The following is a 27,809-nucleotide window of genomic DNA, read 5'->3' on the forward strand; positions in this document are numbered from 1 at the left end:
ATGTTCTGGCAGGGCATGCAATACAAACAGAGGTATGTCTATTATCCAAAATAAGTCAACAGGTAATAACAAAGTAAAAGCTCAATGCACTTACTGCCAAATGGGCTATTTTTATGAAAGGGAAGAGTGATCTTCACATGAAACGTACCGTCAACATCATCATTGTCAACATCAACCTCATGAACTTGAATGTTCAAAACCTCATCAATGCAGAGTAAGCATGTAAATGCAATGAGGTATATGGCCTGGAGCAGTCATTGTGTGGTCCCTCCACACTAATTTCCTGGATATATCTGAGTATTATCCCAGTTTTCAGGTTTGTGGTTATGCATGTAGAGCTGCTTCAGAGTATCCTAGAAAGCAAAAGATCTCGTAAGTTTTGATAATGAAAATAATCATGATAATATTCAGTGCCTCTTCAAGTTAGCTGGCAACTTTTTACACTATGGGGGTGATTAATAGACATGACATACAGGACCAATAGCTTGAGCACTAGTTGCAGTTTCTCCTTTGGCAACCTGTACATCTAATCAATATACATGTTAGAGTATGCATGAATTCTAACGTACCTTGCATTTGTGAAGTCCAAGCATGTATGAGGATACAAGATCCGAGATTGAGGGATTTCCTGATGCCATAGCCCTGTCCCAAGGTACCTTGCCTTGACCACCAGCCCTATGAAAGCCATAGGTGGTGCCTGCCCTAAGCTTTTGAGCATACGAGTAGCTCCTCTGCACATCTGTCGGCCCTTTGCTTGTGCCATGCATGTCGACATCATCACACCTTGAAAACCATCAGATCAATTTATAGAGACTGAAAACAAAGACGTACTTCTGCATAATAAAGCCTACGATGTAGTAGTCAATCTTTGGGTCGAGCTTCTTGTTAGCCACTAACTCTCAAAACTTAGATCAACTAGGGATCGCCACTCGCACTTTGGTGGACGATACAATAGAGGTCAAAGTCTTGTGGGATGAGCAAGCGACGGGGACAAATAGTCATGGAGCGAGGAGCTTTGAGTTAGGTAAATTAAACCTTAGCCGAAGCTGGGGGTTAATCCAGCTGAGGCTCTACTTAAATACAAGTGAGTACGCTAATAATAGTACTGTGAGAAATGATCCGTAGGGATCGCATACGCATAATCAGGCTGAGTAAGACGAAGAAAAGAAAAGAAATAAATAAATCGTAACATTACCCCCTCTCTAAGACTCGTTCGTCCCAAATGGATTCGAATGATCCTACGTCAGAAAGGCGGTCATCATCCCAATTTTTGGTTACTCGTTGAAGTAGACCGACGTCCGAGTCGTTGTCTGTCGGGGGGTCAAATAGGATGGGGGGATTGACGTAAGGACGTCGTTCCCGTCGTGACGCTTCAATTTCTATTTTGCGGCATTTTAAGTATGAATCCCATACTCGTGGGTCGTCCAATCTAGGGTCTTCGTGCCACTCTGGTCGAGGAAGTCGAGGTGGTTCATGGTTCTCCTCTGGGTGATCTCTCATGTATTTGGCATTTTCTTCTTGAAGGGCTCTATCCATGGATTCGGAGATATCTGTTACTAATCGTTGGAACAATGCCGTGACGGAGACTGGGCCAAGTCCCCGTCCTGCGTCTGACGCCGCTGCCTCTCCTACCACGTTGATTTCTTCAGAGTGGGCTGCGGCTGAGCATTGGGACGAGTAAACGGTTTCGATGTCGGTTATGCAGGGGGTGTCCGGGTTGTGATACCTTGCCAGGTTGTTAGGGGGAATTTTACTGTCTCTCCCCACGGTTCTTCCCTTGTTATCCACCTCCCATACAACTCTCTGGATCTGACTTTCGTAGTCGTTTACTAGTTCTTCCGCGTTAGCCATATCCGAGCGTTTTACCCAAGAGTTCTCCTCCATTGGGTATCCTTTCCATTTTACTAGGTATTCCGTAACGGTGTGACAGGTGCGTCCGCGGCCAACGATCTTGTCTCGTTTCGGCCACTATCTCCTCAATCTCATATTCTTCTTTGTCATCAATGAGTTCGGGAGGTGGTCTCTCTGGTCGGGGTTGGTTTGGAAACTCGGGAGCGTGGTAGGGCATCAGAAGGGATTCGTTGAAACGATTATGAATCTTCCAGCCCACTGGGAGTTTAAGTTCGTAGGCAGAGGTCCCCTTTTTTGCCATGATAGTGAAGGGTCCAACTCGACGATCGCCGAGTTTCTTGGTGGGTCACGGTAGGCTTAGGTGGGTAGAGTCTAACCACACCTTATCACCTACTTGGTACTGGACTGCCTCCCCCTTATGCTTGTCATAGGCTTTCTTCATTGATTCAGCCACTCGCTCCAGGGATTCTTTAGTTTTCTCCTGCACCTCTTTAATGCCTTGAACCAACTTCGACGCGGCCGGAACACTGTCAGGGTGCTGGGCTGTCTTGATGACCTGCCCGTCTCTCCCGAAGACGACCTTGTAGGGGGAAAAACCCATTGCCGAATGTTTGTGATTATTATGAGTGAAGGCGGCTAAAGGTAGCCAGTCGCTCCAGTCATCTTGTCGGTAATTCACAAACATTTTGAGGTATTTTTCAATTTCCTGGTTAACCCGTTCGGTTTGCCCGTCGGTCTGTGGATGATAAGCGGTAGAGGGGTTCCCGGTTGCTTGGATGAGGGCGTAGAACTCCTTCATGAATTTGGATACAAAGATAGCACCCCTGTCCGAGATAACCTTTTCGGGCATTACTCCGTATGGCACGTAAATCTGGTCTCGAAGGATTTTAGCGAAGGTGAGGGATGTGAGCTCCTCGGTGCAGGCGATGGGAATGATGGTCTTTGAAAACCAATCGACAATAACTAGGATCGAATCGAACCCTTTTGAACCCGGCAGCTTGGTGATCATGTCGACTGAGATATGAGTCCAGGGTCGGTTCGGTACTTCGTTAGGGTGAAGAGGCGCCTTCTTTGGTTGTTGGTCGGCCTTGGTTCGCTGGCACACCTCGCACCCTTTAACGTACGCTTCTACCTCTCGTCGCATCTGAGGCCACCAGTAATCTCGTAGTACGAGTTCTTTGGTCTTTTCCACCCCAGGGTGTCTGGCGGTTACATGGTCATGTTGCAGGGCTATAATCTCCCCTCTAAGGTTCCGATCCATCGGGACGTAGATGCGTCCGTCATACCAAAGCAGCCCCTGATCACGGGAGACTCCCTTTTCGTGATTAAGAGAATCCGAGATGCCCCGGTCCCACTTACGAGGGTCGTGGGTAGCGAGTTTGATCTTCTCGTGTAGCTCCTCTGGTGTGGGCATAATCAGGGCCCTGAAGTGCTCGGCTTTTAGGACGACTATGTCCTTATTGTCTCCCTTCCCTTGGTCGTGGTCCGCCCTCCGGGACAATAAGTCCGCCTTATGATTTTGGGCCCCCGGCTTGTGGTGCAGTGTGAATTGATATTCTGCCAGTTCCGTCACCCACCGGGCTTGTCTTCGGTTCAACTTTTGAGGTTTGTGGAAGTACTGGAGATTGGAGTGATCTGTCCAAATCTCAAAGTCCTCGTGAGCTCCCATCAGATATTGTCGTCAAGGGCGATCATGATGGCCAAGAGTTCTTTGTCGTAGATTTCATAGTTTCGCTCGGTGGTAGTGAGGGCCTTGGACAAAAAGGCTACCGGTCGCCATTTTTCGTCTTGCCATTGCGATAACACGGCCCCGACTGCTCCTTCGCTAGAGTCCGCCTCTACTCTGAATCTTCCTTGATCCAAGGGGATAGCCAAGACCACATCTTCGCGGAATAATTCCTTCAGTCTGGCGAACACTTTCTGTTGGGGCTCCCCCCACTTCCACTCCGCTTTTCCCGTCAAGATGGTAAGGGGTTTAACGTGTTTACTATAATCTCAGATGAACCATCGGTAGAAATTGCAGAAACCGAGGAAAGATTGCAGCTCCTGTTTTTTGGATGGTATCGGCCAGTCCAGAAGACCCGCAATCTTTACTGGATCCATTCGGATTTTCCCTTCGCTGATGAGTACCCCCAGGTACTCCGTCTCTTCAACCTCGAATTCACACTTCTCGGCCTTTAGGAACAACTTGTTGTCTCGTAGGATTCTCAACACCTTCCGTACGATACGTCGATGGTCCTGCTTGTCTTGCAAAGCGATAAGGATGTCGTCCAAATACACGGATACTTCTCCGGCCATGATGAGGTCTTTGAAGATGTCATTCATCATCCACTGGAAAGTGGCGGGGGAGTTGGTGAGTCCAAAGAACATTACTAATGGTTCGTAAAGTCCTTGATTGGTTCTAAACGCAGCTTTCCACTCATCACCCTGTTTAATCCGAACATTGTTGTACCCCCACCGTACATCCAGCTTAGTGAAGTATTTGGCCTTCTTCAGCTGGTCCATGAGCTCTCCAATGAGCGGGAGCGGATATCGGTTTTTGATGGTCATCTCGTTAAGTTTCCGGTAGTCCTGCACCGGGCGTAGTTTCCCATCTTTTTTCTTAACAAAGAAGAAAGGCGACGCCATGGGAGACTTTGAGGCTTGAATACGACCGGTGGAGAGATTCTCATCCAAAAACTTGTCCAATTCCTCCTGTTCGGCCAGGTTGAGAGGGTAGACCTTGCAGTCCAGATTGGCATTGGCATTGGGGACCAGCTCAATGGCATGATCCCAGGGTTTGCACGGCGGTAACTCGTCAAAATTCTCCTTGTCGAACACATCTTTAAACTCTCGATATTCTCCCGGTATGATTTCCTCGAAAGTTTTGACCATCTTCTTGGCATTGGCCTGGGCGGCTAGCTCGTTAGCTTTAGTCCCCATGGCTTGCACATGAAAGGCTTCTTCGAAGTCAATCACTAGGATAGTATCTCCCTCCTCGTACTCCTCCCAGCGCGCCGAGGGATCCGTATCGGGCAGGGAAAATGGAATCTTCCTACATGTGCAGCATGCCAATGTGACCGCCCTGGTGTTCCAGTCAATGAGCAGGTTGTGCCTTTGCAGCCAATCATGCCCCAGGAAGAGAGGGGTGGTACCGAGGTCGACCACGGCTAGTTCGATCCGTTCCACGTGATCCCCTATTCATAGCCGCACTTCGGCATACTCGGTTATATCGCCACCTTTATTCCTGGTGCCGTCGGCATTGTAGACCGGCACGGGTCAGGCCGCCTTTTTCAGATTAAGGGCGTGAGTCCACGCCCAGGATCGGTCTATAGAACTACCGGTAGCGCCGCTGTCTACTAGGGCTTTGACAGCATGCACTTCTCGGGTGTCCAGCGTCTCCAATTGCACATCGACTGATACATTGCGTCCCTTCCTTCCTCGTATGTACATGGGTGGCTTTTTGAGGTCCTCCATCCACTCCCATTTGTCTCTAGCCTCTTGGGCCGTCTCCGGTTGCTCTTTCAGCGCCTCCCACAACTCGATTGTCACCTCCCCCGTCCTTCGAGGGTGCATCCATCGTTTGAGAGTGGCGAAGGCTGCGGACTGGTCCCGAGCGAGTCACAAGGCTCTGCAGGTCCAGTGCATTCCAAAGGGTTCGTAATACGCATCCTGGACCGCCTTCTTGACTTTGGGCGCGCGGTCGGGGGTCACGAGAGACTTCCCCTTGGGTTTGGTGATCAGAATGTCGGACCGTAAATGAGCCTCCTCGTCTTTGACTTCTTCCACTGAAACACGGGGTGTCTTGACTCGAGGTGGCAGTTGGTCACTGGGTCGGTCGGTAAGACTCCTCGGCGGCACTTGGTCACCTTCCGACGAGTGGGTGGAGGAGGGCTCTCTGCCCTGTGTTCGACCCTGGCCAAGGGTGCTTGTGCGCAGCGTTGTAACCTCCACCGTTAATCCATACTTAACCTCATTCCTAACGCCGGCGGTACTCTCAGAAACCCGAGGCAGATGCACACATATTGGCTCCTCGAGGGGGTCAGCATCGTTTGCGGATGAGGCCACTACTAAATGTAGGTGGTCCCCTCGATTCCCAGCCTCAGCTGCTTTTCCGCCACTGACGGGAGGAACAACCTGAATGGAAGGCCCGTCCGTTGGAGTCATCGGCCGATTCTCCCTGCCGGGGCGGCGACCACCACGTCTGGCGTCTACCTTATCCTGACCTGAGGCGCTCGCTGGGTTCTCCAGACTTTTCCCCGTTCGGTCAGGCGGGGGTGTCAGAGGTGGACTGGCCCCTAGGGGTTCATTGTCCATCGCTGGCTGTGTAGGACGGCGGAAATCCCCTCCTACGCCGTTGGGGTTTGGCGATTCTTCATTCTCAGTTCCTTCTACTGGTAACGCAGTGAAAAAGTTGATATATTGTTCGAACGGTGTACCTACATACATAGTATAAGTCCGGCTATTATTACAAGAGTGCGTACCAGAGGAAACTGAGTCCTTTGCCGACGCCATCAAATCGCTTACTTCGACGCCGGCTCGTCTTTTGACGACTTCTCTTCCTTGACCTCCTTGACCTTGGTATCCTTTCCCAATTCTTCCTTCTCTGCTTCTGCGAGTAACTGACGGAGGCACTGGACGTTGGGCTTTTTACGAGGTGGGAGTTTGACGGGGAGCCACTTCGACTTGTCGGTGGGGCATTTATGATCCCGTTTCCATCCAGTATTTCCACACTTGAAGCAGCGCTTGTCGGCCCAGAGTTTGTCGATCTCCATTGGCTGTCCTGCTCCACCGTACGTAGTCCCCGTGGTGTCCTTCTTATTGCTGCTGGAACCCTGCCCCTTTGATTGATTTTGATTGCCTCGACCCGAACCACCTTGGTTCGAGGAGGTCTTACTGGCGAGACCTTGGGCCATGTCATATCGATAATTGGCGTCGATCCGTAGGACTCGCGCCTTCCACTGCGCGTAGGTTGTGGGGCGCTCATTGTCCCCATGCATAACCGTTTTGCGCACCGTCGGCCTGATTGCCACTTCCACTGCTTCGAACATCTGCTTCTCATCTTCGAATTCCTCGCACTTGTGGGCTAGACGTTCAAATTTAGCGAAGAATTCCACCGCGGATTTAAAATTGGACTGGCGGGTCTTCTTCCACTCCTGCTTCCATATGGCCAACTCGGCGACCTCGCGGAACTCCCTGGTAAGGTCGCTGGAGAACTCATCCCACGTCAGGAACCTCCAGTGCCCCTGCGGAGTTCGGTACCGGTAGTATTGGTCGACCCACCACTGCTGAGCGTCCCTGCATAGATACGATTGGGTGAAGGTGATCCGGTAGGGATTCTGTCCTTCGTCGTTCATCGTGTAGTACATCGGGAAGACCTGGAAATACACTTCACAGTGGTGTAGGAAGCGGGTAATGTCCGATGATACCCCGAAGAAGTATTCTGGCTGTGTGATCAACTTGGGTTTTACATCATTCCACGGGTTGTTGGTAGCCCTGGGAGCCAGGTTCCAGGGTGGAATTGGGTCTGGCGGTGGTGGCGCATTCAGTGGTACGGGCGGCTTAGGGGGCCTCGACAGCGATCGCAGGTGGTAATTTTCGTCGGGGGGCGGGTAGCCTCCCGGATATTTGTGCGGTGGTACAGTAGGCGGCCGTCTAGGTACTGCTGCTTCCTTCCCCTTGGAGGTCCCGGCCATGGGTTCGTCCCATGGCTCCTCGGGCCCCGCACCTGCCCAGAACTCTTCCGTCTCGAGCGGATTGGGCATTGGCTGTGGCCGTCGATAGGGTTCGCACCCCAGTCGCTGATTATCGGGATTCACCTGGTTCCATACCAGGGCGGCTCGGTGCCATGTTTCCACTTCCAGGATATTCTTCATTAGGTACACATCCCCCATGTACTTTGCGTGGCAATAATCCTCTCCCGCTTCCGTAAGAAGCCACTGGGAGTCCTTCTCCATATCTTCCATCATTATTTCATAAAGTCCGTGCCATGGTAAAATTTTAAAGATTGTGGGCGGAGGAGCCAGAGGATCGACCAGGACCGTTCGGACCGCTCCCATCACCTCGCTTTCGAGGGAACTGTTTGGCGGCCGACTCGGCATCCTCGGCCTTCTTCCTCTCTCTGGCGAGTCGATCGATCTCCTGGTTCCTTCTCCAGCGCCCGATGTCGGAGTCGGGGTCACTAATCTCCGACTCGTAGGACTGCCAGGCTCGTCGGCGGGCTTCGAGGTCTGTTCCTGCCTGCTCGGCGAGTCCAGAGTACCAAAGGGCAGCTGCTTGCTGCCTGTTCTCGATCTCGGCGTGAGTGGCGTCCGGCTCGATGGGGAGGTCGTGGAAACCGTTGGGCCCGACGAGGGCGGCGATTTCGGCACGTTGAGTGCATGCGTCTGTCGCTCTTGCTCGGTCCATTCAGGCCTCGATTTCTGGGGACTCCTGGGCATCTCGAGGGAGGTCGAGCGACTCGACGAGCGTGTGGTAGAGAAGCGTCCATGGACACTGATTGACAGGGACGGGGTCAGCGAATGCTCGGCCCGCAACCGAGGGTGTAAAGGGGATTGGGGCGAGGTCTCCGGCCCCGGCAATCGCTCCAAGCTCCTCCGCATTGTAGTCCGGGAACTCATCCCAGAGCTGCTGATCCGTCAGTTCAGCCCTGGCGACGGAGGCAGCGGGCGTTGGACTCTCTGGGTGCTCAGGGATAGAGACGCTCCTTGAGGGCGTGATTCCGGCCATAGGAGTCTCTTCCCCTGGCTCAGCATAGACCCAGCTGGTGCTTGGGTGCCAACCAACTGGGGCTCCCCTGTTTGCCGGCCAGTTAGGAAGAACGGGTCCTGCCCCATCTGGACGGGTGGTAGTTGCGGCGGAGGCCCCAAGGGTAAGCTCTCCGGAATCGCTGTCGTAGTCGTCTTCCTGGGCAACTCTGTACCTCCTGCTTTCACTTCCCCAGTCGGCGTCTGTCCACCTTGTCCCGGACCTCCCACTATAGGTGTCTCCAGGTATAGGTCGCATCTTCCTCCTCGTTTGGGTAGAGGTCGTCGAGTCTTGTCCTCTCCCAGTCAGTGAGGTCATCCCCTTCGTACTCAGTATCAGGGCTTTCTTCGCCCTCGACCAGAGGCCTGGTGTCTTGTCTTCGGGCTCCGTCGGTGCTTGACTCGCCTTGGACTGGAGACTGGTCGAAGAGACCTGGTAAGGGCAAGTCCCTTCGGTCGAGGAATATGCCCCGGGTATCGGTGATGTCGACTGAGTCAGCTGATTCGTTGGTAGCGCTTCTGTAGGAGTCGGTGCTCGACTCTGAGGATCGCGAGTTGAGTCGCGACGATCCGTAGAGGGATCCTCCAGGTTCCCCAGAGGCATCGGATTCGACATCTCTTATCGTCTGTTGAGATGCCATGGGAATGTGAATTATCAGAGGAGGGTAGGCGGGAGTGCTGGGAACGTAATGAAATGGGAGTTGTCCGCGGACTCGCCTCTGCTGTCAACAACAGCGGTGTAGTCGGTACAAAATAATGGACAAGAAAAAGAGTATAAAAGTCGCGAAGACGGCGGGAATGGTGTCGGACCAGGGCATCCGTTATCAGGATCTATTCTGCGTATGCTCTGAGAACAAGGACCGACCATACGGTCTGGTAGACAGCAAGAATGGTGAGGATGATGAGGACAGCGATGATGAGGCTGAGGTCGGTTTCGTAGTTGGAACCGTTCATCAGCAAGATCTCGCTAGTATCAGAGGTGCTCGTCAATGTTACCAATACGATTGTTAACAGAGAGGCGAGCTGGAAGAGGAGGATGAAGGGGTTCATTTTTCTAGATCCGTAGAAGGCCAACGTAGGCCGCTACTAGCAGGCCTGCTAGTAGTGGTGCCGGGATGGTTGCTAGTACGAAGAGAGTAGTCACGAGGACTATGAGGACGACGGTGAGGATTGGGTCGGGTAGCACGAGCAGAAGAATCCAATTGGCTACTAGGAGTATAATGATGAAGGTGTAAATGTTGGGCAACAGAAGATGTTGGGCAATGGTAAGACGAGCTTTGGCTAAATGTTAGCCACTAACTCTCAAAACTTAGATCAACTAGGGATCGCCACTCGCACTTCGGTGGACGATACAATAGAGGTCAAAGTCTTGTGGGATGAGCAAGCGATGGGGACAAATAGTCACGGAGCGAGGAGCTTTGAGTTAGGTAGATTAAACCTTAGCTGAAGCTGGGGGTTAATCCAGCTGAGGCTCTACTTAAATACAAGTGAGTACGCTAATAATAGTACTGTGAGAAATGATCCGTAGGGATCACATATGCATAATCAGGCTGAGTAAGACGAAGAAAAGAAAAGAAATAAATAAATCGTAACACTTCTGTGGCACAAATATATCAGTGCCAGGCTGGATGATGTTCTCCTCAATAAGAAATGCATTGAACAGTCTCATGACTCTGGGCAAATGCGTTAGAAGAAAATCAGTAAGATATACTGGAAACTGGAACAGCAGCTCACCCCCGATATGCATCATCGGTGCCTTCTTTAACACCCTTCGATGCTTCACCAATATTGGCCATGACCTTGCTGATATCGCTCAGGTCTAGTTGTCCCCTATCACCATAGTCATTTGAATCGCCACAAGTCTCCTGCTTGCCCTCAATGTCATCTATGATCTCCAAATCTGATGATTTAGTCTTGAGAGCCTTTCAGATTCCTTCGGTGTTTTCAATACCATTAATTGCATGCATGTCCATATTGTATGAGAGGAGAAGGAGAGGATAGCAAGTCAAGCAAGGAAGACAAAGACAGACAAAGTCTATGATTCATATATATAGGAAAAGGAGTGGCTACTCCTATTTAAAATCCCTCATCATCTGTGCAAAACTCCAAGATTTCACCCCTTGCTGAATAACATACTTCAATCTGATACTTGGGAGATGCGGCGTGTTTCTGGCACTTCCTTGGAGTCACTTCTAGAAAGAGAAAACTAAGAACCAGCCACATACAGTATTGACAATGGGAGCCCTGCCTGTCATTTCCTTGCCACTCTCATCACTAGATATCTCTAAGACTGACACAGACCTGTTCAGTTCTGCTGAGTCTTGACTTGCATTCAGTACATTAGCAGAAGTCGAAGCTAGAGCATCATGTCAGTGGTTGTGAAAGGGATCTGACAAGCAGGGATACTTGACATACCAACAGGCTGAACAAGGCTAGGTTCAAGTTCGATGTTGTGACATCTTACTTGCTCAATATGTGGCTTTAGCGCTTTGTGCTTTCCACCAGTTTTGAGCATCTGGTGGTCCAAGATGTTTGGCCGTGCATGAAGGGCCAACACACAGGAAAGCCATATGTGAACTTCGCGTTTTTTGGCAAACTGATCAAGCTTCTTGGATGTGATGTCAGTATCATATATTCCATTGATTGCGGAGGTGATCTGAGTGAGGATTGCCTTGGGAATGACAAGAGATACAAAGATCTCTGACTGCAATCATTCCTGCTGATTAACACGAACAGCACAGACTTTGGAGATCATAGTGTGCTGAGAGATGCTAGTGTCATCAGCATGCATCAACCCCCATCGTTTGTATAAGTCTTGAAGCAGTTCACGGGTAGCTAATCCTGGAAAGACATGATTGCTGAAATTTTGTATGATGCCCGCTGAGTGCCCCCAAACAAAGAGCTCCTCGCATAGCTTTGCAAGGAGGGGTATGTTTGGTTGACACAGTGATGGAGCAGCAGGTAGATTCTCCAGTCCATTTGACTGGGACATTACCGGGTGAATGTATTGAAGGAGGACGGACACTTTTGGGAAGTCAAGAGGAATATGTGAAGCTAGCGAATGGTGCTGAGAATGAAGATGGCCGGCTCCCTGCTTTTCCAACATCGTACAGAGATCCTGACACCACATGGAGGCAACAGCAGCATAGTTGTCAATGCCAGATGCTTTAAAGGCATCAAATAGTTGTTCTCCGATGCTTGATTGCGCAATATCAATGGCAGTTCAGATGCCACATCCTGGAATTCCATTCTATAACATAAAAATGAGTTGACAGTGGTTGAGAAGACTGCACACCTTACATTGTAATCACCACCAGCAAGTAATGCAATCATTACGAGGTTGTTGTGGGAGAATTGGGATCTAACCTCATGTTCCTCAATGAGATATTCAGAGTCGCTCTCCTCTTTACTAGTGAATAAGTTTAGAAATAATCCTGATAAAGCACAATTGCTGCTGCTCACATTCGAACCACTCGCTGAGCACTGAATACCATAGTATCAAAATCCTCTGACATTACAGCATCAATTTGGCCAAGGTCTGAGAGCATTGCAAGCTCAGCCTCTGCTTCACCTGGAGCCTGGGTTTCATGTCAGAAAGAGAAATGTAAAAAGAAGGAGACCCTTACCTCCCAATACAGAAAACCAAATCCTTCAAGCAAGCACTTGAAGTCAGCAGTTAGCCAGTCTGACGTCTTGGTTACCTTTTTTTTTGTGCTTGTTAACAGGGTGACCTGGACCATTGAACATGAATAAAGGTATGACTGGGAGATGAAAAAGGCATCCCAGTCGCTTGAATAGCGAAGCCTGTGCTGGACTCTTTGTCTGCCCATGATGGTACTTTGTGGCAAACATCCATCCACTAGAAAATGAACATTCATGAGCTTCAATCTAAATGATAACCCTGTTAATAAACAGCTATCTAGCATCCATGCCTATACATGGGCCCAGGTTTTGTACTGTTCCAGTGGTGATCTTCTGGGCAGACCAGTCAACAAGTGACACTGACTCTACCGGGTTCAACAACTGCGAAAGAAAAGGTTAGATAGAGACTTGAAAATGCTATGAAAGGGGAATAAGCATACAGTCCATCTGCCTTTAACACCCATGGCAATAAGAGGAAAGAAAGCTATAGGGGATGTCTAGCCTAAAGTTACGAGAAACCATATATAGACCCTATTTTATTGATGAACATTGTCTGGAAGTTCTTCAGAGTAACAAGTAGATTTCATAATTGTATAAACATTGTTATAAAAGTTGTGATTTTGATATGGTTTAATACCAAGGATAACAGAAAGCCGATATCTGAAAGTGTACAATGTGACAAAGATTACAAACTGTGCAGTGAGCATAACTACATTTCACCCAGCCCAGTCAGAGGAATTCATCATGGTGCTCATGGAGCAGCTAGAAGACCAATCGTGCAAGCCATCCTGATGATGGAAAGGGTGGCAATGACTGGGCACCATAGTGAATGAAGAAAGTGAAAGAAAGGATAGAATTGTGAACAAATATGAGCAGCTGCTTCTGTAGATAAAGCCTGGACACAATCCATTGCATACGTAGGCTGCTCGAATGCAGCAAACAAGGCAGATGCTACAAGGGGGTAGGATGTCCTGTTCGAAGAGAACAGTATGCTAGTGCCAAAATTCTTGTGCATCTTTGTATGCAAGTGGGCAGGGCAGAGAAGATAAAGATTAAGCAAGAGAGAGAGAACCTGGCTCCGACTTGGTATTGCCAGATGGAGTAGCAGACGGTGGCTGGGCAGACATTGAGGGCTTCTTCTGCAGAGACTTCACCTCACCAGGAGTTAGAGGACACTGTGGAAGCAATGCAGGCATGGAAGGACAAGACGATAGCTGCGACATAGACTTTGCAGACCTTCTATCCTGTTGTATGTGGGTGTTTGATGACTGAGACTTGTTGCAACAGGACGAGTTTATCTACTACCATCCCGCCGACTCTGACATGAGACCAATATTGTCGAAGACGAAAAAAAAGCTAGAGGAAACAGTCATTGATGCTTCATGATGTAACATAATTCTAGTGGGATCAATGCACCCGACCTGACCTAGAAGAGGATGTGATGAGAATACAAAAAATATGGAAAGAAATTCTTTTTCATACCTCGACACAGATGTTGTCGGGCCAGTGGAGGCGGATTCCAGAGGTGCTATGCCCAAAGTGGTTGCTGATGGTAGTGGTGGCTCCGTCAACATTGGTGAATGTAACCAAGCTAGCGCCCACAGCACTAAGCTTCTTGACAACTCGATGAGGCCCTTTTGAAGTCGGTCTCCATGACTTTGGCTTTGGGATCGATCCAGGGTCTTGCCAATTACTCTGATGTGCATGCCGGTAATGAAACGTTGAAGACAAGTTGCTTGCAATCAGGTAAACCGCACTTGGGGGGCATAGATTCATACAATGAATTCCCCAGACATTCAAGACAGAGGTCGATGAGTCTCCCCTCTTTGTACATCATGCCTGTTGAGATGTCCATGTCAATAAGCATCCTGTCCATGGCAGGGCATACCGATTGGAAGTAGCCACACCATAATTGGAGATCGCATCTGATATTTAAAGTCTCCTGACTGGTGAAGAAGGACTGTACGTTGAAGGAATAGTTCAATGATGGCTCCATTCAAATAACGATGTTCAGAGCCTTGACATGATATAAGTAAGGATTGGCTGCAGAGACTTAGGCAAAGAGATGAACAGTGATAGCAGTCAATATGCTGTCATCGTGTGATTGATCTCCCTTCACGAAATGGTGTAGGACCCTATAGATTGTGAATCAGTCGTATGTGGATGAATCTGGACATCGAAAGACATACTCGGGATTGATCTCAGCTACCTTGGTGAGTCTGATCTTGTAGGCTTTGGGCACTGTCGTGGAGGCATCTGTAGGAGGGAGAATGATGCTAAACTGATGACACCATCATCATTATTGGAGAATCATGAAGGAAATGTTATCATACCTCCACATGATTTGCACTGCCAAATGGCAGCTCTCAAGCAGCAAATAGATTTTTATGCCTGTCATATACAGCACGAGGTGTAAAGATGGCAGATGCAATCATAATCTGGAGTTCCTTGATCAGCTCCATGTTCAAATGCGCAGGCAATGTTTTCTCAGAGGGCATGATAACTGTGGAAGAGATATCAAAAACTTGAAGTACACACAAACATGATCTCAAAAGGACATACCAACTGAAGAATGACACACAGAGGGTCAGAAGACAGTAAGGTATGATCAGACGTGCTACTTACCATCATAGTGGCAGATGATGCTCTTGGGTAGTGCTTTTTCTTGAGATTGGTGACAGTAGCCCAGTCATCAGGAGAATCGGAGGCAACACTGGTGACTATGCCAGTACCTTTAGTGGCAAGAACACCATCCATCGGTAGATGTAGACACCCTGGGTGTAGATGCCATGTCAAAATACGAGCACAAGGTGAGGGGGGGAACCAAGACACAACTCGTTTAGCCTATGTACGTCGACATGAAGGTAAACGGTAAAGAAGGAAAAGGAATTGAAAATGGTAATGAAAGGTATTGCCAGGTACGACTGATGTGCATGACTTGTACAGCCACATATTCCAATACATCCCCTCGAGTCTAGGAATCGTACGGAGTATCAAAAACGTGCATCCCCTCAAATTGCGATGTTCTCCCTTCCTTCATTGGAATCAATGTCTGATCCATCAATCGCTCCAATAATGACATGTGCCTCATCCATGGGCTCGCTTGGAAATCCTGACTGGTGGTGACCATGTTTTGAACCATGTTGAACCATGACGTCTCCTCTCTTCACCACTAGCAGCCTTGCAACTGCTGCAGCAATGTCTGCCATCATCGCCTCGTTGTCAGAATCCTTCCCAGCTTCATCGTCGCTGCTATCCATCCCCTTCTTCTGACACTTCTGTTTGGTGAACTCGTTGAGACAGTGAGAGATGACGTGCTCCTTGTCATCATTCTGTAAGTCTGATTCAAGACCACTTTTGAATAATTCCCAATCAGAGGTATTGAGGAGAGAATGTAGGAGTGTGGAAATGAATTTCGAGTTGGACAGTTTGTCCTTGAAGAAACACTCAAGTTCATCAGATAACTCACATAGTGTGGCGATGTGATCCACCATAGCAGTCGCCTTCGACATCTTCAACTTGTCAAACTGGTCCCACAGCACAGTCTATGCACTGAGACCATCAGTTGAGTTTATTGCGACAAGCCGATCCCAGATGGCTTTCAGATCATTACCCAACTGGCAAATGTACTGGAGCTGCTTTCTACCAATCCTCTTGAATCATCTCCACCTTGGCTTGACTAGCATTCGTATTCTATGTCTTCACCTGCTTCGATCTGGGAAAATCTGCCAGCCTGGGTTCATTTCCATTGACAAGTGGCTATAGCTGTTTGCCTTCAAGAATGGATTAGGTGATGAACTTCCAGTCATCGAGGTCATCTGAAGAGTTGAGAACAAGATTTTGGCCATCGGTGTGAGTCATGATGGGGGTTTGGATGGACTAGAGTGCCACGGCCTTCGGGAGCCAATGCTTGGGTGATGAAAATGAATACAGTCGTCAGTAAAGAAGGAAAAGGAATTGAAAATAGTAATGAAAAGTACTGCCGAGTATGACTGATGCAGATGACTCATACAGCCACATACTCCAATATGCCATATGTAGCACTCACTTTGGTGCCAATGAGATCCCAACCCTCTACTTCTGCAAGTTGCTCAAGAACGCCATGTTGCTTGGTAATTTGTGGGAGTATCGTGTTCCTCATAGCACAGTGGGTGTATAGCAAAAATGCGAGAACAAGGCACGCAGCATAGGTGGCTAGATATCAGATGATCCACTCTGAAGCAAAAAGAGATGAAGCTATTCAAACTTTGTCTGTAAATTAATAAGCATCCAGACAAGCCCATAATGAGTGCATCAAACCTGTTCAACAGGCTTGTGAGAAGAATTGGCAGACTCCTCCTCTTCTCTCATTGCAGTTATATCCTATCCAGATGTCATGAAACACCATGCTACCCTCTGCTGAGACTAGGTGCAGGATATAACCTAGTGTTGGGGAAAAGGATGAATGGTGATCCACTGGTGACTATCTGGCAGCATTGAATCCTAGTTATACGATATTCCATTGTTGGGGTAGACGGTATCTTGTAGCTTGAGACTGGGGTCTTGAGAGATAGATGCATTGAAGGAAAGATTGCGTGTTGATGGAGCTCACGATGTCTTACTCAAAAATTAGAATGCAGAAGTAGGTGACTAGAAGTACTCACTTCATAAAATTTCAAAACAAGGACATTACACTTTGTTCTCAAGTGCACCCAAACATAAGCTGTATTGACAGTACTCAGAATGACTGGTAGCAATAAATGCGACTAGAGCATGCATAGCATGTATGGGTCTATCGGATACAGCATATCCCATCAGTAGGTCAATGCTAGGCCGAGAGAAAACACATGAACATCAAGAGTTCATGTTGCTATGCTCAGACATCAGGAGTCTGAGCACACCCCACTAGTAGGAAAGAAAGCTGGGTATGCGCACTCTGGCAAAATACAACAAAATAGTTATATCAGCAAGTCACATGATGCATGCATACTTTTCCCTCAGAGTCATTTCGGTGCTTTTCCTTTACCAGTATCAGTGCTTCGCTATACTGACATTCTGTGCATCTGATAATCCTGTAAGTGCTATATTCTATTCATATCAGGGAAAATGCTAACCATTGTCAGATTCTCACTGGGAATATTGGCCGAAAAGCTCACAAAAATCAGCGTTGGCACTTTCAGCTCTGGTGTCATCCTTGGATTATCAGGACACTCTTGATGTATCCTGATTGTGGCTTTGACTTTGGTGTCTGGCCTGCAGCTGGCTCGCTGACTCTGCATGCCTCTGGTGTCATCCATGGACTGTCAGGATACTCTTGATGTATCCTGATCATGGCTTTGCATTTGGCATCTAGCCTGCAGCTGGCTTGCTGATTCTGTGCGCTTTCTTCTATCTTTATTGCTGGATATGCAGTACAGTTGGGCGTTCCGGGAGGCAGACTTACTCAAAAATTTCAAGGGAACATCTGGTGCGTACACTGTATTTCTTCAGTTGCAGGGTCTCCTCATGTCGATTTTAGGTAGCTTAAGCTTTAACGATGGCTGTGTAGGTGCCGTCATACCTAATGAACCAATTTTTATCACTTCTCTTAAGACCAATGTCATTCCCTCCCTGCCATCATCCACAGACATCAAAATATTCCATGACAGCTGTTTTGGAGAGCATGATTGGACCAGGTTTCCCCAGTTCTATTCCGAATCCTTGTGCCATCTTGTTGCAGTCCTTCGCCAACCAAATCCAAATGATCTCCAGCACCCATACAGGGAATATGGTGCATTTTGGTGCAATGTCAACTCGGAGACTGATATCAAATGGAACGAGAGTGTTGTATGTGGTATCGGTCGACTCAACGGGAAATTCCGCCATGAACTTAGGTGAGGCTACAACCATATTGACGGTCATTGCTGGGACGTGCTCTCTAATCCTCATTACTCTTCCTCGTTCAAGGATTTATTGTCCATATTTTGCATGTGCATGGAATGCCTTCTACAGCAATTGTCAAGCATGACAATAGATTCTTTCAATATACAAGTCATGGTTGCCACCACCCAGTGTTTCTGGTTGGAACTGGTCGCTGCCTTGGATTATATGGAGGTGTACAAGCCTATCATGGATGGTCATGCGCAACATGATGCGGGACATTGGCCGGACAGACTTATGGGTGCATTCACATCTGACATGAGCACAGTTCAATTCCTCCTTTGCGGCGGGATACCTGCTTACTTCATCCAACCCCTTAGCACTTTCAACAATCAAGTCATCGAGAGAGTAGTCAAGTTAGCTCAGTCATCAGTCGACACCACGTGTCCTGATCCTGGTTATCCTATTGTTTTCACTGGCGACCCCACTGACCCCAAGAAATATTATGCGATACACACATTTCTTTGTCAATTTCAGCACTACACGCTCCCGTTCCATGGTCAGACAACTGCATCGACCCCCTCCCATAACCATGTACCAGTAGTATTGTTGTCGTCGATGGACTTGAGCCTTGTGGCTCCCAGCTCCAGGCCTGTTCGATCCAAGTCTGTTGTGGGTAGACATGAAAAGGGTGGTCCTGCATCTCAGCGGAAAAAGAAAAAGGGATCAAAAAGTGAGTACTCATTCCACTTCCTTACAGGATAACATTTTAACTATCTATAGATGTCCCCCTGGTCGTTCGCAACAAGTTTGAGGACCTGAGTGGCATATATGCTCCTCCGCCGATTCCTGCTTGGATGAACATCAATGCCCTAATCAACAAGGATCCCAAGCGCACTGCTCTTCGCATCTCTGACCCTCATGACAATCACTATTTCTTCCCTGACCCCGGCATGTTGACCTTTGCCAATGCAGTCTGCCAAAAGGCCTATTTTCAACAGCTGGATCATTGCTTTGACATCTTGGTCTATCGATCCACCACTTCCGACTTCTTGCCACTTCACCCTCAAAAATGGCATGACCTGTTGGCGCTACCACTAAAATACCATGCTGATGATATCTGTGAACAGTCCTCTACTGCTGCCGAGAGCTCCACTCAATGTCGTAAAAGGTTTGATGCAGCCAAGGAGATGTTGGGTTCCTGCATGCATGCTCACAGTGTTATAATTGATCTGATCACGCCGCCAGCCAACAGTGAAGAACCATTCAATCCTCGTCATGGCCAGGAGCTTGTATGGCAGCTCTGTGAGTTGAATTTCCGTTTTGAGCTCTTGGTTCTCGATACTTGCATTGCTCATTGTCCACCTCCAAAAGACGATCAAGACCCAGACGATGCTGTCACCAACTTTCGCATGGAGCATCAAAATCTGATTCTAGAGATTTTTCCAGAAGACTTATTGAGTTCTGTATCACTCACAAGAGTTAATGATGGCCTAGGATCAACAGATTGGAGTCACTGATATGAACACCTGTGAGTGTTACACGAAGTGATGAAGGGATGGAATACTCTGATGCCCTTCGAAGTAAAGGGTTTCATGGGGCCAACTACTGAATCTGATAACAGCTTACGTGTCGAGAAGGCCATCGCAAAGCACTACATACAGACATTCTATGATACTTTTGGACATGCACCTATCTTACCACATAGAATCTGATTGTATGTTATATTTGGTATTAAATGTAATGTAGTATACAAGAATTTTTTTTTGGCTAACAGTGTATTCATGGACCTACAGGTCATATGCACAAGTCTTTTAGGTGATGCTGCACTGCAAGGCCAGTGAATGATCATTATCCAATTTTCTTCTATATTTTCTTGTATCTTCACTTCACTACTACACTATATCGCACGAAGAATAATTTAATTTTGATTACAAAAAAGGCTTGAGTGACAACAATTATAAGAAGTCATTGCCACTGTACCTCAGGCTCATCAGAAAGATGGCCGAGATATGACATCAGAACCCCGAGGCTGTAGTGAATGTCATTTTTTCGTTGTGAACGTCATTTTTCAGGCTCAAGAAAACTTCCAATCTTCTTTGGCAGGGACTGATGATAGTTTAGAAGCCTCAGGAAGTGCACAAAAGACATTTGGAGGTGTGGTCCGAAAAAATCAAAGATGTTTGTCAGAAGGAAGGACTATACAAATGCAGGGAATGGAAGCTACACAAATGCTATGGCATTTTTCAAATAATCCCTGACCTGACCTCGCTATTCTACAGTATATAGAGCAAGGCAAATTGCACATCTTGCTTCCCATCCCTCCCATTCCCATCTCTTTCTTTCCAACTCACTGTGTCCTTAATTTTTTTTCTTTCCCATCCAATGGCAGTCCTTAATTTGTGAGTTAAATTTCTTATTTTCCATCACTCACGTGTGCTATGCCATCATCCCATCCTTCTGTCTGTCCTTCTTTCTCACTCATTTGTTCTCATATCCTCTCTCTTCTCTCCCTTATGTGTTCTGGTTGGCATTTCATCCATCGATCATTGCGTTGTAGCTCGCTCGCATCGTGTGGCTGTCTCACCACACCATGGGAGCACTTGTCCCACCATTTCTTCCCCTCTGGGCCAAGACTGGCATGACTCTGTTTGTTCCTCCCTGTTCCTCCCCTGCTGTCAGCCTGCTGTACCTGTCACTCCTGTCATGGGTGACCACACCGTCGTTAGACATCGTGTAGACCTACTTATCACCCACAGGTCGAGCTCTATGAGCAGGTATTGGGGATCCATTGTCAGCCGATATGGGATTCATCCTGGATGGAGAACGTCAGAGAGCCTCAAATAGTGGAGTGGTTTGCCCATGTACCTATGACCACTAAGGAGGGTATAGTCTGATTGCTGAAATTGAAGATTAATGATCATGCATGTAATGAATGACAAGTGTTCAACATAACCTGCAACAGCACAAAAATAGGGGAGTGAATTGCAGCAACAGTAATAAGCCTGAAGTTGATGCTTTGGCAACAGACAGCATTGGTAAAGAATGTGTTGGATAACACATGCACCATGTGATCAGGCACATTTGCCTAGTGAGTTAGGAAAAAGTTCCATGTTTGCTTAGAGGAAGGCAAACGAGTACAGAATACTACAAAAACTAGCCACTTAAATACTCTTTCATATTATTCTAGTACCTTCTTCTCCATAGTAAACCTTTACTCAGCAAGACTCGGGCTAACTGGACATCATGCCAGCTTGCACAGTCACAGGGTCATCAATATTCCACAGAATGACAAGGGGGTACCGGAACTACAGCCCGGCACACTGGTAGGTAGGTAGGTCCAGCTGGATGTCATGAAAAAAAAAGTTGACCACCATTTTGGGGGTCTAAAAATGGACTTCAAGGATAAATTTTAGAGCATACATGATACAATATATGCTACTGAGTGTGCTACTTACCTTAGGGCATCATACCTAGCCATACCAATAGTGTTTCGATAATGTGACTTGGCACGGCTCGGCATGACTCTATTCGGCTTTGGCTTCAATGGCTTCACCAAGTCATAATTTTTGATGGCTTTGAAGCTAAGTTGCCATCACACTGCTCCAGCCGGTCAAGCTATGACTTCATGCATTTCCTTTAAATGGAAGTTCATCAGTAGATTTTAGGTAACATAATATTCCAGAAATTTCGGAGAAATTGTGAGAAAAAATCAAAGTTGACCTAAAATAGCATTTCGGTATTTTTTACTCAAGTCAAAGCTCGGGCAACTTCAAGTCGCGCTAAGCCATGCCGAGCCAGTACTGTAGTGTGACTTTGCCGAAGTCATTCAGCAACATCGGTGTGACTTAGTTTGGCTTGACTGGCGTGGCGTGTGGCTTTAAGCTGAGTCATCGAAACACTACATACCAACACTCAGTCAATGCCATTGCAAAGTGGCCCTGCTGACTGGACATGATGACATTACTACATCCCATTAGAGCGCAGCCGTGATTTAGACTTATAGTGTACAGATTATGTTCAAAACACTTCCAATATTAATATCACAGCTATTTCAGGCAAAATATTCATGGAATTGAGTCAGGAGATACCCAAATTTAGCATAATGACATCATAAATGTCATGTGAAGGTAGGTAGGTCCATCGCTGGTGCATGAAATGATTTAATCGACCCACTGTCTTTTAATTTATTATTAGGACCCCCTTGCAGAATGAGCCCTCCAAAAGAAGCTATAAGTGTAAGTAATAAAGAAATAATCCATGGGAGGGCAGCATAAGTCCAAGCAAAGTTCATGATGGTTGTTGAAGCCAAGAGGTAGGTAGGTAGGGATATCAGCTGGATGCAAAATTTTGCACCCACCCCAGATTACATGCAGTCTGGAGATCCACCAACCACCTGCAGCACTGCTTTTTCCTTTCTCCTTGAAGCCAAGAATGCCAGAGTACTGTCCTACATGCATTCATATCCTCTGCAGAGATAGACTTGGACCTATCGATCTATGATATCTCTGGGCTTCTACTGATGTCACAAGCTAGCCAACCCTTTTACCTTCAAAACACTTACAGGATGTTGTAACCATGTCACTCGCCTTCCAATGTCCCTGGCAGAGATGCTACAGGCTGATAGATATAATTTCATGGAATGTCTCAGTTGTTAGAGGGAGGACAATGATGCTACTAAAAATGTAACACTTAGATCAGTGTAGATTGGTAGCTTGTCCTACAGATCTCCGAGTGCTTACTCTCCTGATTCATCTCTATATTTGTGCTGGAAATTTCAAGGTATATTAGCATAAAGCAGATGTCTGTTGGGGATATTTTCCAGTCCTTTTTCCCTGATTTGAGGACGTAAACAAGACAGAACATGTACTGATGTCATGCGGCAAAGTAGCCAGCATTGGAACGAGAATGGTATTGGTGGATAATTCAGGCTGAGAAATGTGGCTGAGAAAAAACCGTTTGTAGATTCAGCTAGGACATTATCTAGAGTTGCTTGTTAGCACATAATGAATGGAGAAAAGAAAGAGAGTCATGAACCTCTTAATCCAGTTCTATGGTGCTCAAAGATATACATACTATCATGTTCCCACCCAATCTTCTCTTCTCACACCCCAGGTATGCTGTCTTAGTGGACAAAGCATCAGACCCAACAACCAGAGATCCAGTTCTATAAGACTCCAACATGTAAAAAAAAGACAGTCTATCACAAGATTCAGTCGCATTCAAAGTGCTGCTGAAAGCAACAGACATACACTGTATATAGATGGCATATATATAACATCGAAATGGTACTTTGGATTATTTGACAGCATTCATGGAAGCTTCCTGGGTCCAATAAGGGTTCATAGCTGAGGAACTAGCACCAGGAGTTATCCACCACATTTGATGACAAAGAGTAAGGTGACATACTGAGGTTATATCCTTCATGACATTTGTAAACATCCCAGAGATAGAACTGTCCTTCACTCAGCTGGAGACAATGAATTGAGAGCGGCACTGGACCAATGTTGACCCTGAATAGAGCTAAAACAACCATGGAAATGGAAATTATGCATGAATAGGTGACAAGCTTGTACTGAAGGACAGAACTCACTATGGTAGAACTTCAGAAACCATGACAGATGGCGACTCAAGTCTGGTCAAGTAATTAAACATCTTGTAGCCAAGGATGACTGAGCAATTCCTTAGCAGACTTTCAATCTTCAGGACAAAGTTGAAGCATGCAAGAAAGCATGTCAGCAAAGAGTTCTGGCTCATCCTCAGGTTTCAAGGGAAATTGTGTTTGAACTATTGTTGTAAGATCAGTTGGTATGATATTGTATTTCAAGAATTTTCATGTACAGTGCCATCATGAAATGCTAATCAAGTGAATGCATGCAGTGCTCACCAGACATGTCGAAATACTTGGAGCTGAACTTTCCATGGACCAGAACATTGACTGTGAACATTGTCAGTCCATTGATGGAAACCATCTGCCCAAGCATATCATCATTTTGTGACCATCGAGACATTGCTTGGGGGATTGAAGAGCCAGCAATATGTCATGAGCTCAAATGCCTGGAGGATAAGATGTCATTAAACAAATCAGGAAATAGAGCAAATCAGAACATACGAGGCAACCCAAGTTCCATATGTTAACAGGCAGGCCATATAGAATCCAGAAATAAACCTCTAGTGCACATCAGGAATATGGTTGTATGAATTCATCAAAAAGACTTTCTATTTTGCTAGCTAAAAGAATATAAGAGACCATCATGAATTTCCAAGAATCACTTACCAACACCAAGCTCACTTGTGACCACTGCCGATGGCCTGAGAAAGATGCAGGACAGGTCGATTGCAGAGGTTTCTGAGGTTTCCAGTGAAGGTATACATTTCATATCCTCGACATGCAAGAGCAGATTGTCCAATTTCAAGTCTGTATTAAGTTAGCTTCAGACAAATGAGACAGAGGATTCGCTTACCAGCAACTTACCAGTATGAACTATGCTGTGTTCACGATGAAGAAAGTCCAAGCTGAGCAGCCACTGTTTGATGATTTGCTTGCATATAGGTATAGGAAACTTGTTCGGCAGCATCTTGCATGTTAGCTCTTCTAAGGACATGTCAAAGAACCTCAAGGACAAGGCAGCTATGAGTACCAAAAGAGCTAGAAAGCGAGAAGTTGTCAAGCATACAAATTATGTGCTGCTGTTCTTTTGATCCACCCTCTTCACAGACTTTCTGGAGAAGAGGAACTTCCAGCTGGGAGTATTTTCCTGCATCCGTCGAGTCTGTACTAGTGATTTTGAGGTCCAGTTATATGGCCTGGCTTAGCTGAAAAGTATATGTTGGGATTTGCAACTTCAAGCTCATACTAGAAGATTCCTGAAGCTTCAGCTTACTCATTTGTCATGATACTTGGATATAATTAGTACTTTAGGTAAAATATTCTAGATACATTCTGTAGTATATAAGGAGCTCATTCTGAGCTCTAGTAGCTAACAATTAGGTATTATTCCTACTGCAAGCCTCCCACTGCAATACTGCCAACAGTATAAAATTGCAAAAGAGGAGAATGTACACAGAGTCTTTAGGGAGCCAAATAGTGAAGTGTCATGAATTCACCCCTATTTTTTGCCTTATCTTATCTTATCTTGCCAACTCATCATTCAACTCTCATCATCATTCCTTGTACCTGATCTGCATCATTCATGACCCACCTGGTCACACTGCTCACATGCATGATCCATCTGATGATCCTTAGATCAGATCATGCTTCTACAAGCCTGACCCTCCTTTACCCAGTCATGCTTCTTAAGGTTGACTGTGTGCACTTAGTGGAGTATGAAGGCTCTGCCATACAGTTACAGAAGACAGTGCCATATGGGCACTAGTCTTCTTACTCGCAGGGAAGCTTCTCCCATACCAGGTGCCATATGATACAGAAGACAGTGATGCATTGGGACAGTATACACTAGTAAACACTGTAATGTATTTTAAGGAGCCTCACTGTGGTCTTACACCCCAGCTTTGGCTAAAGTTATACACTCCTAACTTTTCATGCAGAAACTCCCTGTTTCATGCCTAAGAACTATCATTCCTGACCTAGTGATTGCAACACCCTTCATCACACTGAATCACTGAATGCAAGTGACAGTTTGGAGGCAAACATTGTACAATCCAAGTTAGTGTGTTACATGGAGTGAGTTCTGAAGCCTTCACCTAATCAACATGTGATGGAATATTGTTTGTTGAGAATGTCTCCTTCTCTGTCAGGATACAGAAGTTCCGGAGGCATCAGAGAAGATTTCCAGGTAGTCTGGATGTGAGAAAGTGACAAATGCTAGACAGCATATACGTTGATGGGGAAACGCAGCGAAGATGAAAAATGATCACCACAATCGGACTGAGCTGGATATTACTGAAGCCATTGTCGATTTGCCACTATCATCACTGTTATTGTATTACACCTGGTTTGTTGTGCACTGTCCTCTCATTAAATCCTTTTTCATACCTCTGCCATTACTTCAATTAAGTCTTGTCTCCAATGGTTTCCCTGCCCCAGGCCTCTCTTGTTGTTCTTTCCACTGTGTATGAAGGAAGAGTTTGCATTGGAGGCTCGTTCCTTTCTTGGACAGGTGTACGTGTAGACTAGTATTTAAATTTCTGGTCTTAGTATTGAAAACATCTATCTCTTAGGAGATATGAATTCCAAAGATGGCATGTGCACTTGGGCTCATTGACTTTGTATCTCCCACTATATGTGCCGTCACCACTGATTCCTCTGACACAACTCACAATGGGAAGTACGATTATACTACAGGAGCATTACAGCTTATTCAGATCATCTTTGTTTGAGTAAACAGGTATGCTCTTTGATGATTTCAGATGTGTAGTCTGTGTATAATGCTTACCTCATGGCCAAGAGCTGTAAACGAGTTTTTTCTCATTGCCTTCACACTGCAATCTTTTCAAGCTCGCTTTCAGTTCTCAGCAGCCATTATGCACACAAGCTGCATGCTCTGCAAGATAAGAACATCTTTGCAGAATTAATGAGGGGCTTGCTTTTTACCTGTCAAATGGAAAGGATCCTGGTCATGTTGCTCAGATGTTTTGCAGTTGGTTGAGTGCATGTGTTTTTTTCCCTTCTTATATTTCCACACACTGACTGGAGCAAACAGAGGTTATTTTAGATGAGATAAAGGATGCTGTCCATGCATTTACACATATGAGTCACACTGGCATGTAGTACCGCAGGAGAAACAAGATATCCTAGCTTCAGGTAAGCTGCCCTACTCTAACATTATCTCTCTTTCTGATCTTTCTTCTCGAAGGCAAATCGATCATTGAATGAACCTTATTTGTCAGATTTCACAATGACAGAGAGGATTCATAGACAGAGAGGTACAAGGCAGTGTTCAGCCCCAGAGGGAATGCCAGTCTGGAGATTTTGTCCACAGGATTGGTCAACACTCAATTCTGCATGTCTGCCAGTAAGCTAAACATTGAATGTCATTCATTGTGAACTGACCTTCAGCTGTGTGTGGAACATGTCAATGTGCCCCTCCCCCTTGGATTCGTGTCAGTCCGCTCAGCCTGTGGTCGATTATCATTGGTATAGCCCAGGGCTGCAATTTCTTGGTTGGCATCCTCCTGAAATGGCCATGTGCGATTAAACCAACAATGATTTCCACCATCACTATTATCCAGGTTGGTTGTCTACATACCTAACACCTCTCTAAGCACATCAAAATAGTGAACCACCACTTCAGCCCAACGATGGATACTTCTGATAGTGGGTACATCAGTCTTCCATTTGTCCACATGCAAATCCTCCCTTTGACCATTTTTCTGTCTCAAACAGAGAAGGTCCAACCACACATACTCTGCACCCATTTTGAGGAGGCCTTCCTGGATGGTATCCAGGTTGGCACCTTTTGGAATGGGCACAGGCCATTTCCGTCCATTGATGGCAGTGATCACCTTGACACAATCCTGACAACATGTTCTCACATATGAAATTGCCCACGGTTCCTCCAAGGTGAAGCAGTATGGTACTACTCAGTTGCTGTGGAGATCCCAGATACATCAGGGCAGCATTACAGTATGTATTTGATTTTTAGTGAGTACAAGTTGCCACATTTCTTGGTACTCTGTTTGAAGTTTGAATATGACATCTTCAATGGTCATCTAGTCTGCATACTATCTCAGATGGAGAAGGCCATATGCGGTACCAAAATCATAATTGGCTGAAATGCAGAATTCAAGAAA

The 27,809-nt window shown here is 46.5% G+C and overlaps 7 protein-coding genes across 7 annotated transcripts; 2 read left to right on the forward strand and 5 right to left on the reverse strand.

Moving 5' to 3' along the window:
- Window positions 1–10,713: 10,713 nt before the first annotated feature.
- EV420DRAFT_1485946 (uncharacterized protein) lies at window positions 10,714–12,682 on the reverse strand (the record flags this gene model as incomplete). Its single annotated transcript, XM_060470323.1, is given in 10 exon segments — window positions 10,714–10,782; window positions 10,802–10,932; window positions 10,992–11,247; window positions 11,320–11,773; window positions 11,872–11,985; window positions 12,039–12,147; window positions 12,203–12,225; window positions 12,308–12,435; window positions 12,534–12,599; window positions 12,659–12,682. 10 exon segments carry the CDS (start codon window positions 12,680–12,682, stop codon window positions 10,714–10,716), a joined length of 1,374 nt encoding a protein of 457 aa, XP_060323644.1.
- A 1,325-nt stretch (window positions 12,683–14,007) lies between these two features.
- Window positions 14,008–14,214, reverse strand: EV420DRAFT_1240596 (uncharacterized protein; the record flags this gene model as incomplete). The annotated part of the gene is made up of 1 exon (XM_060466628.1): window positions 14,008–14,214. A coding segment is annotated over one exon (207 nt), but the record flags the coding sequence as incomplete, so codon positions are not given.
- Window positions 14,215–14,271: 57 nt separating this feature from the next.
- On the reverse strand, window positions 14,272–14,975 carry EV420DRAFT_1650505 (uncharacterized protein; the record flags this gene model as incomplete). Its single annotated transcript, XM_060478459.1, has 5 exons — window positions 14,272–14,353; window positions 14,408–14,499; window positions 14,621–14,721; window positions 14,777–14,783; window positions 14,844–14,975. The coding sequence occupies 5 exons, from the start codon at window positions 14,973–14,975 to the stop codon at window positions 14,272–14,274; spliced, it is 414 nt and encodes a 137-aa protein (XP_060323646.1).
- A 2,094-nt stretch (window positions 14,976–17,069) lies between these two features.
- Window positions 17,070–19,668, forward strand: EV420DRAFT_1485948 (uncharacterized protein; the record flags this gene model as incomplete). The annotated part of the gene is made up of 9 exons (XM_060470324.1): window positions 17,070–17,122; window positions 17,199–17,271; window positions 17,610–17,664; window positions 17,746–18,023; window positions 18,189–18,789; window positions 18,840–19,361; window positions 19,431–19,537; window positions 19,563–19,587; window positions 19,613–19,668. The coding sequence occupies 9 exons, from the start codon at window positions 17,070–17,072 to the stop codon at window positions 19,666–19,668; spliced, it is 1,770 nt and encodes a 589-aa protein (XP_060323647.1).
- Window positions 19,669–20,697: 1,029 nt separating this feature from the next.
- EV420DRAFT_1485949 (uncharacterized protein) lies at window positions 20,698–21,581 on the forward strand (the record flags this gene model as incomplete). The annotated part of the gene is made up of 5 exons (XM_060470325.1): window positions 20,698–20,790; window positions 20,816–20,942; window positions 21,135–21,147; window positions 21,247–21,382; window positions 21,546–21,581. The coding sequence occupies 5 exons, from the start codon at window positions 20,698–20,700 to the stop codon at window positions 21,579–21,581; spliced, it is 405 nt and encodes a 134-aa protein (XP_060323648.1).
- Window positions 21,582–24,044: 2,463 nt separating this feature from the next.
- EV420DRAFT_1650509 (uncharacterized protein) lies at window positions 24,045–24,661 on the reverse strand (the record flags this gene model as incomplete). The annotated part of the gene is made up of 5 exons (XM_060478460.1): window positions 24,045–24,113; window positions 24,169–24,227; window positions 24,273–24,287; window positions 24,334–24,474; window positions 24,532–24,661. The coding sequence occupies 5 exons, from the start codon at window positions 24,659–24,661 to the stop codon at window positions 24,045–24,047; spliced, it is 414 nt and encodes a 137-aa protein (XP_060323649.1).
- Window positions 24,662–27,188: 2,527 nt separating this feature from the next.
- EV420DRAFT_1239513 (uncharacterized protein) lies at window positions 27,189–27,578 on the reverse strand (the record flags this gene model as incomplete). Its single annotated transcript, XM_060466618.1, is given in 2 exon segments — window positions 27,189–27,257; window positions 27,273–27,578. Coding segments are annotated over 2 exon segments (375 nt in total), but the record flags the coding sequence as incomplete, so codon positions are not given.
- Between the last annotated feature and the right edge of the window lie 231 nt (window positions 27,579–27,809).

This window comes from Desarmillaria tabescens, assembly GCF_030435595.1.
Source record: "Desarmillaria tabescens strain CCBAS 213 chromosome Unknown EV420scaffold_76, whole genome shotgun sequence".
Taxonomy (NCBI): Eukaryota; Fungi; Basidiomycota; class Agaricomycetes; order Agaricales; family Physalacriaceae; genus Desarmillaria; species Desarmillaria tabescens.